General features: G+C 35.7%; 1 protein-coding gene across 11 annotated transcripts in view; it reads right to left on the reverse strand.

The window, feature by feature from the left end:
- bru3 (CUGBP Elav-like family member bruno 3) overlaps positions 1-12248 on the reverse strand; it is a 1256451-nt gene that overhangs the window by 824021 nt on the left and 420182 nt on the right. For all 11 annotated transcript variants that reach the window (XM_074093042.1, XM_074093039.1, XM_074093049.1 and 8 more), the window contains one exon: positions 9242-9324. In XM_074093042.1, the coding sequence (XP_073949143.1) occupies positions 9242-9324 (83 nt within the window). The remainder of the gene's footprint in view (positions 1-9241; positions 9325-12248) is intronic.

The raw sequence follows: 12248 nt of genomic DNA on the forward strand, positions 1-12248 counted from the left end.
AAAACCTTGCCATTTTTAGTGCTTTTCACGCAAACAAAACACGTATTTGTTATGATTTTTCAAAGGTCACGTACAAGAATAACATATGTATGCCTGTTCAGGCTATCCCAGGAGATTGCCTCGGGATGTGTCTAAGCCAAATTTTACTATGAAAATATTATCACACGGAACCGCATATAAAAGTTTTATGATAAAACGTTATCTTTCCAAGCTTTTTGCATTGCGGTAACGTTTGACAAAAGAGAAAAATAGTGGGAGTAAATCAATGTTTTTTAGTAGATTGTGTATAAATATAAGTTTAGGTTAAAAAGGCCCTTCTAGTATACAGAAGTGACAAAGAACTTAATGGCGTTTTTAATTAATATTTTTTTTTATTTGGAACGATAATTTGTTTTACAAAAAGTCACTGTTAGCTAGACCAGGATAGCCTAATAATTAGATATCGATGGATCGACTTCGAAGCTTGAGGTCCCGGATTTGATACCCGTCCAGGAAAATATTTTTGTGATTGTGATAGGGTCTTGGATGTTTAAAATGTATTTAATTATGTATCGACCTACATAGATATTTTTTTCCGTGATATTTATTATTTAGTTTGCAAGAAGAGCCTTCCTTAAGTTTTTGACTTAGATCTAGGTACTTGTAGCGTAGTACGGCTAATATTGGTAGCAAAAACCGCAGGTATTTTTATACGCCGACTTTGAATAGTTTCTTGGGAAATACTTTGAGCGATTTTAAACAACTATCACAACTATACCTTATCTAAACAACGCTTAACAACAAAGAAAGTTATTTGTTATTGTGATTGTAAATAACAAAAGTCACATGCTGAATTATAATTTGGCAGTGTAATTGACGGAATAAAATTTGAAGTAGCTACTCGACACAATATACATACTAAATAACCTACTGCCAACGAAAAAGCCCGCAAACAAAACTGTAGATTTTCTAAAGCAAAAACCCGCCAGCAATTTCCATATCATTTGCATATTTTTGTTAGTAAATTAAGTCACTCTGGAAAGGGTTTCGCTACTGCAAGCCTGCAGCCCTTATACGCCCTATATACGACTACTGGCTGACCTCGGCGATAAGGTTAGTGCGATAACCGTGCTGTAGGTAACTGTTTTAATTAATGCTTACGCCATTTTACCCTTCAAGCTTCCATTTGAGTCAAGTGTGAAAGGAATTAGTTGCATTGTCATTCTCGGGTTTCGGTACGCTAATTTAGGCTGTTAACAATGTATAAATTAAGGTAAATGTACGTGTGCTCCTCACTGTCCCAATAGTTGGCATCTTTAATCTTATGTCATTACCAATAGAGGTGATAGCAGGGTGTCGTATATTGGGCATCAGCGTGTCGAGCACTGGGACGTTTACCTTCAGTAGTTTTTTGGGTAAAAATACCGTAGCAAAACTAACTTAAGCGGTACCTACGGAACAAAAAATAAATAATTTATCATCCAATTCTGAAATATAATAAATCAGAAAGATTCACGATAACTTAACCAACTTGGAAAAGTTGGGAAGCCCCCGATATTGTCATTGCAAAGTTCAATATGTATCTCAAACTCGGCTGAATCAATTTTCCCACTAACACCCCACTTCCCACTAATATTACCTAGAAATGCGAAAGTTTGAAAGTCTGTTTGTTTGTTTGTTACTTCATCACTTCTAAACGCTGAGCCGTTTTGAATGAAATTCGGTATACACACAGTTTGAGCCCCGGGGAAGGACATACGATACTTTTTATCTCGGAAAATTGCATAGCTCCGGCGGGATAGCGCAAAACGAATTTCACGCGGACGAAGTCACGGGTAACGGGTAGTTATTAAATATAGCTATAAGAACCGAATCACAGCAAGGATGTATGTATGTAAGCTTTCATGAAAAAAGGGGAATTTAAATCGGTCAATGTATTTAAGAGCTACGATGCCACAAACAGACAGATACACATCATCATCATCATCATCCCAGCCTATATACGTCCCACTATAGGGCACAGGCCTCCTCTCGTAATGAGAGGGCTTGGGCAGTAGTTGCTTCGCAGTTTTGTGTGCAGGTTTCCTCACGATGTTTTCCTTCACCGTAAAGCTCGTGGTAAATTTCAAATGTAATTACGTATATGAATTTCGAAAAACTCAGAGGTGCGAGCCGGGGTTTGATTGAACCCACGATCCTCTGCTTGAGAGGCTATAGGTCAAACCACTCGGCCACCACGGCTCTCACGACAGATAGACATATTAAATGATATTCTAACGGATAACTCACGTCTTAAATCGAGTTTAGCTCGACATGTTTCGGGCTAATTCGCAGCCCTTCTTACTAGGAGCAACGCGACTCGGCGGCTGCCGCAACACGCGCACTACGCGCCACCGCTCTGATCGCGGGACTCCCTGACGAAACTAACACCGGCGCACAACTACCCGCCTTTTCATCGTCATTTTTATTAACATATCGAGCTAAACTCGATTTAAGTGGTATAAGATCCATTACAATATCATTTAACATGAGTGCGTCTCACGGTAGTCAGATAGACATTAGAATTAAACTTATAACACCCCTCTTTTTACCTCAGGGGTGTAAAATGGGTTGTACGTTGTTTTACAGACAACATTTTAATAGAATTTCGTTTAACAGACACTTTTTATCATATCATCGTTTCATAGAATAGACTGACGACCAGATGGCCTAGTGGTTAGAGAACCTGACTACGAAGCTTGAGGTCCCGGGTTCGATTCCCGTGTCGAGGCAGATATTTGTATGAAAAATACGAATGTTTATTCTCGGGTCTTGGGTGTTTTGTATTTAAGTATTATAATTATATTTATCCGTTGCTTTGTACCCATAACGCAAGCTTTGCTAAGCTTACTTTGGGACTAGGTCAATTGGTGTGAATTGTCCCGTGATATTTATTTTATTTATTTATTTGATAAATAATAAAGTGAGATTATAAGATTCATTGAATAGTTTTTCTATTAAATATGTTTCATTCAAGTAAATAGTCGTTGAAACAATAATATTCGAAGTAAAAATACAAGGACCGAATATTATATGAAACATTTTCTGCGAAACGAAATTCTATGAAATTTTTGTCTGCGAAAGAAGGGAACGCCGTGTGAAATGACTTGCATTATGTTACTGCTCAAATACAAAACATTTCTGACTTAGATTGTACTTTATTTTTACATCAAGGAAAAAAATGGATGAAGCATTCCCAGAGAAACGTGCCTAAATAATAAATTCACCCAAAACTGTACTGGAATCAGCATAAACGAATATTGCACCGCGTCAACTTATTGTTTTTGCGTCGAACAAGAATTCCCTACGTACTACGGGGGCCAAAAAGCTGAAAACAAAACCAGGACAATCCCCATAGGTTGCTTTTCACCGAGCACCCATTATAAGCTGCCTTACGTAGATTTAGCTTAAAACATTTCTTAGTTTTACAGAATAGGCCGGTCGGCTTTGATTCGTCAACTTTCGCTGAATCCCAATTTAGCTGACTTACAATCAACCGTGTACTTTTTCGTCTAGCATGATTTGAGCTAAATATAAATAACATAATTTGATTGTAAAATATTGAACTAAGCGGTAAAATGTCATTTCATAACAACTTTTAAAACTATTTTAATGTATGCACTTGGTACAGTCAAGTGTAAAAAAATATAAACTAATTCAAAGTTTCAAAAAATATTCCGATGCCATAAGGCCGTAGTAACATATTTTTGAGTGGTTCGAACAGATAATTATTATTGCACTTGACTGTACATAGGTACAGGCAACACATTGTATTGTTTATCAGAAATATAATTAGCTGAAAATACTGAATCCTAATTTTAACTAATTGTTCTGAAATTTGTTACGTAGTTATATAGTATTTGAATTTTATAGTAACCGCAGGTGTGAATAAACAAATTATTCGTAGATGAAGCCGCGGGCAATTGCTACTAAGAGACAAATATTTGATCTGTGTAGATTCTCTTGTTATTCAATATGGCAACTCTGGCTGTGTGTGCCAGTCTAATCTTAGTTCTCTCTCCACGCTCTACACCCAAAAAACGCAAAAACATTGCTGCACATTTTTTCATCTCTTAAAATTCTCTATAAATCATTGTCAACGCGAAATTTTTATCTCAATGATTTATATTACACCTACGTCTGTATAGGGAATATTTTAAGCGACAAAAGATAGAAAAAATATAAATATATTCACCCGAAAGCGTTCCCGTTCGCCCGATGTGTTAACCTTATTATTTATGAATGCCGTTATGGCCTCAAAATTTCTTACGCGTGAATTATTTAATCTGCTTTTCCATTAGGGTTTTGGTGAAATGACACAATTTATATTCAGGACGAATACGTGGAACTCGCGAATTTTGACTTTATGCGAAGATTAGGGCTGAGATCAAAAATTAAAATACTTAGGCTGCGCATCGCGTGAATTTTTACAGCTCATTTGATGTGTTTTTATCATTAATTTTGTTAATATTTAACCTGTTATCAAGTTTGGTGGCATATTACGTTCAACATCTTTCAATAAACTTAGAGGTATTAAATTGTTCAAATATGTACAAAAATATATGGAAAAAAACTTGCATTTTTTTTCTAACTCCAAAAGTCTTTTATTTTTATTATTATTTAAACTAAATATACCAAATTTCAAGTCAATCCGACCACTGACGGTGAATTAAAATTAACTTGCAATATTTGAATGAAAAACCAATTATAGAAAGTGGAATTAAATATGACCTTGTAAAAATGGGAAAAATTAAAACATTAAAATCGTCAGTCATTTAGTTAAGTTACTCATAGCCCTGCGCTAAAGGTATGTATAATGTATGTCGTTGAGTTTTCTGCCGGATTTTACTCAACAGGGGTTTTTCCGAACCGGTGGTAATTTTTTTTGACATTCATGAGTGCTTGGTGGAGTGTGGTGTCGGGTTAGAAAATTACACCTTTCCAGTTCTTCCGTGGGTGTCGTAAGAGGCGACAAAGGATTTAGGTTAAGGTATACCGTAGGCGACAGGCTAGCAACCTGTCACTATTGTATCGTTTTTGTCAAACTTTAAACCTAAAATTTGCTAAAAGTGGCTCTGAAGCGGTAACGTTTCGTGTGCTCTGCCTACCCCATTTGGGAATACAGGCGTGATGTTTGTGTATGTGTGTGTTGTTATAGTATAAATTGAATAAAGATATTTTGACTTTGACTTTGAATGATAAAGTACTAATGACGTCAGTGTTTGTACCTTGTGAAAGTCGTAAAGGCAACTCATCGTTTATTTACGAAGTTTGCCCAAACGCCGACGTCCAAGGATTAGCAATAAACTAAGGTTGTGCTAATAAAACGACGAGGGACGTCGCACACACGTCATAGCTTTACTTACTTTTATGTAACTTGATTATAGAGCATTCGTTTTATAATGTATTTTTTAGACGATCGTCTAATTTGAGATAATGTTATACTATAATAATAGTAATAATTTATTTGATGAAAGCAGGTGAACATAAATCATCTTAATATTTTTTATATATATAATTTATAAATTAATAAATTAATTTAATGTGTTTTTTTCGATTCACTAATGTTTCACATCACAACTAACGTTTGGCGATAAATTTTTCTACTGTTTAATATTTCTGAAACTGTAAATATTTCAGGATTTTTATAAAACTAACCTAACCAAACCCGGGTTCTATACAATGGCCCTGAAATAAATCCTATAATATTTACAGTTCAAGAGTTTGCGAAATGAATCAGGTTGCCAAACGTTAGTTGCGAAATGAACGGATACCATTTTATGCTATTTTATAAACCTATAGTTGTTATAAATAATTATATTTACATATATTTATTTTAGGAAAGGACGTCATTTATATTTAAAAAAAAGCTTGAAATAAAATAGTGAAACAAAATCTCTACAATAGGCGTCATTCACAGGGCAACGGTTATTATTTGAAAAAAAAACTTATAATAAAATTTAGTAACACATCGTATCACAACATTCCGATAAGAACTAACAACATCACAGTCATGAAAAAAGGCTACAGATACCTCTTAAACTTAGGTATATGACTTTTTAATTTTGACTTAAATATTAGCGCCGTTCACATTTCTATGATTAACTTTGCAGGCGCTATTATATTTCGTCTAGCTGTATAACAGTAGAATGGAATTACAATACAGCATTAAAATAAAAACCATCCTATATTTTTACTTATAAAATAGTGTGTACATTAACTGCCAGTGGTAACAGTACGGGGTGTATCCACCTTCACTCCGAGTTAAGTGTGTTTTTACGATGATACAGTTATTACGCGGAATCGTTTTATGAGCTTAAAAAATTACATTCAGTGGAGTTTCGTGCAAAAAAGAATACAAAGCACTTATTACGGTTCCGTACGGGTGTTTTAATACAGGGGGATTGAGTTTATAGGCTGATGAATATTCAAGTATGTTACTAGTAAACAATATTAAGTGTTTCTGGCGAAAAAAGTAACCTTTCGCGTTTGTGTATTTGACTTTTAGATTTCCCGTTCGTCTTGGTAGTCCGTTTTCTTTACACTCCGTCAGCTCTGTGTCATAAATATGTCATATAAAAGCTACCAAGAACCTTGTTGAACATCTATTGGAAGACGGTTAACAGACATTTATGTTCAGTTTAAATTTGCAGTACAATTACTTTATTTTGGGCTGTAGAAAGCTCTCTGCTGAATTGGGAAGGTACATGCTGTAACGGCTGGATTGAACGTCGATACGGAATTAATATTTTATATGCAGACCTCATAGAGCTATAAAACTAGTTGCCACTTGGTTTTTTTCAACGTTACGATCATCGGAATTGAATAATGAAAACTAAACAAAATTCCTAATTGTGTGTATCGAATACATTGTATACCAACGACTGCTACGAAATAAAGAAATCATAAACTAAATTTCTTCTAGTCGACTAATACATAACAGTTTTAATTTGTTCATCTTTCCATTATAATTTAAAGTAGAAAATATTGAAATGATGAGTAATGGAAGAGTTTAATCACCATCTTCATATATTATCTGAATCTTCTGTTTGCTAGTTTACAGTGTTATTTTACAAAAAAATGTTCCATATAAAACTGCTTGTCTGTTTTTATTAGTCAAATTTAATTTGTAACATGGTATGTCGTCACATGGTATGAGATAGAAAATACGTAAGTATGTAGATGTAGTAAAATAAATGGAAAATTACTCGAGTTATTCTCGTAGAGTTAATAATATAGTGTCTAATTACCCTTTGACTTCTTGCTATGCGCACAAAATTCGAAGCAGCCATAGAGGACAGTCTCGCCACTTGTAACAACACTGCAAGAATCACAAAGTCATACAGTGGTCTTATTGTGGTTCTATTACAAGAGCATGTTTCCACACGATATTTACTTTTCATTCTGTAGGAACGTATGGTAATTCTAGAGCAGAGTATAAATTGCCTTTACATTGTGAGCAGAAGATACGACGACGTTTGTGAAATTAGCATTGATTAGTATTTAAACTTAACTGAAAGAGACACCAAAGTTTATTATTACAAGATTTCATTTGACTTGCCCCGTTTGTTGTTGTTGTTAGGTCAAATCTTGTAAGTTAATTTTGACTCATTTCCAGTAAAGAAAGAAAAGAAAATAAAGAAAGAAAGTGAAAAAAAGGAAAGATAAGAAGAAAAGAAAAAAATAAGAAAGAAAGAAAAGAAGAGACGAAAGAAGAGAGGAAAGTAAAGAAAGAGAAGAATGCAAGTACAGTTAGCAAAAATAGCATATATATATAAAAAAAATTTTTGAACACAACCTTTTTTCCCCAATATGCACAAAAATATTTTTACGTAAGATTTACTGTTTTATTTAAACGTGATTTAAACATTTTAATATTCCATAGGTACTCTTAACGAACTTAACATTTTTATAACCAAGTTGCCTCATTGTAATACAAAATGTACTCAAGAGACAGAACTTGCTCGCAAATGTGTCACGTTACATCGTATGAATAATGTTAATAGAAGTACATAAAATAAATAAAATTAATATATTTCATGAGATCTAGCTATTTTTACGACCTAGTAATAAGAGAAAATACAAAGGCGTTGTGTAGTTTTTTTATTCACTACGGGCTAACATTGGATAAAATCTTGATAAAATTGACAAATAACAATCATATTAGGTACCTAATTTATTGAATCAGGCGTTACTTTGCGGATGTCCATATCAATGAACTGAAACAATTTCCTTGCTCACCCGCGACCTTACGATAGCTAAGCTTATGCAAAATATGCGTGTTCATGCAGTTCCTCCACCTCCACACTGTAAGAACACACACAAATCACACAAACCCATCTATCACCACCACCACACTACACTGACGCGTTTCGAACTCAACCAGAGCTCATCTTCAGAGTGACACAACCGTACACCATGCTACCTGTTGTTAGACTAACGAACCACAACCACCGTTTTAACTTTTCACTGTAACTCCCCAAGTACCCACATATGTTTATGAAAGAAAACAAAACTACCCACACATTATTAATAAATTTTTTAACCGTCCTTCAAAACTACCTTGATTTTTATTTATTTACTGTCAAGGCATGTTTTATTAACTACCATTGCTGAAATTAGATCCAAGCCGTAGCAAGGGAGATGAAACTAAATTTATATTAGGTACCTACCTACTATAAAAATTAAAATCCCAACGAACTGACGAATTACCTATTTACTATAAGTAATCAACGCCCAGTCTTTTGGACCTAAAACAAGGTCGCTTTTATGATATAAACAAGGAATAAGGACGTATTCTGGAAATAGTTAATGTACGATGTAGAATATATTCTTGAGCACAGAATACATGACAATAATACGCTACCTGGTAATTTATGCCACGAATTATCAGGTCGTACATTAGTCTCACCCGTATCCATCACGTTTCTCCTAAGTAGAGAATTCTGTAAGCCTAAACCTACGAGTATGCACTTTCAGAGCTAGTTGTCTAATGATAATAAAAAGCGGTACAATGTTTTACTTTCATTGAGATAAATGCTTCGGTGTGTCATATAAATACATTATAAAGTTTTCCTATCGACTGCCTCATTGCATTTGTTTTAATTTCCATTATACCTACGAAAAAATTATAGTTTTTTTATCGCGTATTCGCTTCCGAATCGCGGCATAATTCCATTTCTGTGCTTTAATGGTGTTATAATAATCGGGTAACTAAACTCACCCCAGGTAGCGTTCGTTTCTCATGAAGCGTCGATTGCGCGCTTGATGCGCTTTCCGGGTTGAAGTAAGTCAGGAAGGCGCATCCTGTAACAAAGAAAAAACAATATTTATCACTATACTAAAGCATCTTCCTACCGTAATACCAAAAAGATGGGCAGCAACCTATATTGCGCTCGCCAACCTTACTTGCCAAGCGTGGCGAATATTGACAACCCACCGTCATAGGTTTACGGTGGATGAGGCCGCTTCCAACCGAAGCAACTGCAGGTCTAAGAATCTACCTATGTCCAACATTGGACGTCCTATGGCTAATACGATAACGATAATGAAAGCATTATCATTAAAAAAATACTACTAAAAGTTTATTACAAAAATGTACTAAAAGTTTGATTACGCGTTAAATTAATTCGTCGAGATCACAAATGTTCATCTTGGCTTATATACATCCCACTGCGCAGACCTTCTCTCGCAATGACTATGGTCAATGACTTGGTCCATAGTTTCCATACGGATCCAGCGTGGATTAGGAACTTTAATAATGTTCATAAATAATATCATGCGTACTCAACTTTATAATGTCGTTTGCGTTATACTGTCAAATTTAAGCAACAATACAAAAATTGCAAATTAATTGATCACAGCTGAATGGTTGGGCGGATTACACGCCAGCTTTATTCGGTTGGTTGCGGGAATGGACTAACGCGCTTTATAGCACTGTTATAGCACTATGTGGCTAGTGTTTTATTTTATGAATGTGTCAGGGCTGGATTGAAAGGTTTCATCCTATATATGTTTAGCTTCAGGATCGTTATTAACATCTCCTGAACCTCCGATCTTTAACGAAAACTTATTTATTAATAGGATAGTCAACTCGTTAAAATCAAAATCCAATTTAACACGGCACAATGTACTCAACCAACAAACAAACATGGAGCTTAAAAAAATATGGTATTGGCAGCATCGAATGCACCGGAAGTGTATAGGCGCAGGAAATGAACCCGTTAGAGCAATCCAAGATGGCCGACCGGAACTGTGGAGCGATTTATTCCTATTGCAACGGGTCCAGCTAAGGTAGCGGATATGTTTCTTTTGTACACAATGCTTTATTCTTGCTGGAAGGTTTAGTGGGAGAGTAATTTAGTCGATGCCAGTGGGAACTTAGCTATTAAATTTCTTGTGTTGAAATAAGTTTTTGTTAAAAATTACCTTTTTATTACAAGCTTTTTTTCTAACTGTACTTTTTGTCGACTGTACTTGCATTGTCATCTAAGCTAAATTTCCGTACCAAACTTCAAGTCGATGCCATTAACCGTTGAGGAGTTCCGTTCTGCGGAGACGATCCTGGCCGGTCTCCCTGGATTTCACAACCAGATTTTCATAAGTATGCCAAAATTTGAAGTCAATCGGACCACTGGAAGAGAGTCAAAGTCAAGTCAAAGTCAAAGTCAAAATATCTTTATTCAATTTAGGCTACAACAAGCACTTATGAATGTCAAAAAAAAATCTACCACCGGTTCGGAAAAACCTCTGTTGAGAAGAATCCGGCAAGAAACTCAACGAGGTATATATTTTTTTAAACAGATTTACAATATTATTAAATGATATGTATATGTCGGCGGCCGATCGTAAAATCCGCCAGATCACGAAATTCCTAGGCATATCGTGAAATGCCGCCATTTCATGAATTGGCTAAGGGACATCCGCCATATCGTTCAAAACTCACCGTTTAGCGATTTGCCTAGTGACGTTTAGGCAGATCATGAAATTCCTAGGCATATCATGAAGCGCCGCCATTTCATGATTTGGCCAGTTTAGGCAGATCATGAAATTCCTAGGCATATCATGAAACGCCGCCATATCGGTTCTGGCACTTCGCCGGCCGCTGCCGCGGCACGCTCGCTTCGCTCGCTCGGCTCGTGCGTCGTGATCACAATTAATACTAACCACTCCTCGCTTCGCTCGTCGTACCTAAATTTTTCTATATAAATAAATAACAACTAGTGAATACTTTATTTATCAACAAAATACTAACCTCTAAAATACGGGCAGACGTCCATGGTTTTTCATATTGTGCACAGAATCCGTTTGATTCACATAAAAAGAACGGAGCTGATGTTCAAAAGCTTCTTTTGCACTTCTATTTTGAATTCAATCACTAGTTTCGGTTTAAGGATCATTTTGTTGCGACGCCGACATTTTTCACGCGCTAAACAAACACGACCGGTCAGCTGGTCACGGCCGCCATTGCATACGCAGCGCCACCAGTGGCCAAAAAAGAAACTATTTTACGATGTGCCCGGTATAGAGCTAGGAATATCGACGAATGCGTTGCTCTAATCGATCTGCCGTATTAATTCTCAGGCACATCGTGATATGCCTGGCCAACGTTTAGGCATATCATGAAATGGCGGCGTTTCACGATATGCCTAGGAATTTCGTGATCTGGCGGATTTTACGATCGGCCGCCGACATATACATCACAAGTATTTAACACAACTTTATTTTTAACACAGTAGGTTCGCTATTTGAAGGGATCGCTAATGCGGATCGGAATTATTTCCAAATATCCCTGTCCATGATATAATCATTAACTCTATAATACGCCTTTGATATTAATGTCTTCTTGACAATAGATCTGAATTTTGTATCCGTTTCATTAATAATATTTTTTGGAATTTTATTATAAAAACGTATGCAATTTCCCAGAAACGACTTTTTGGTTTTAGCCAGTCTGTAAGATGGAACTTTAAGCTTCCCTGTGTTTCTAGTAGCCTTTGGCTTATCGACGTTAGTGGGAAAATCACATATGTTCTTCCTAACATACATGATTATTTCAAAAACATAAAGCGACGGCAGGGTTAGGATACCTGTTTCCTTAAAAAAAGATCTTAAAGATTCACGCGTCTTCAAATTATAAAGTCAAATTTAGATTCCAAGATTTGACCCAAATAAACAAATAAAAGAAAAGCTTGTAAAAAGATGGCAAACGAGCTAGGGCGTCACGGACG

The sequence above is a fragment of the Choristoneura fumiferana genome, chromosome 10, assembly GCF_025370935.1.
Source record: "Choristoneura fumiferana chromosome 10, NRCan_CFum_1, whole genome shotgun sequence".
Lineage (NCBI taxonomy): Eukaryota > Metazoa > Arthropoda > Insecta > Lepidoptera > Tortricidae > Choristoneura > Choristoneura fumiferana.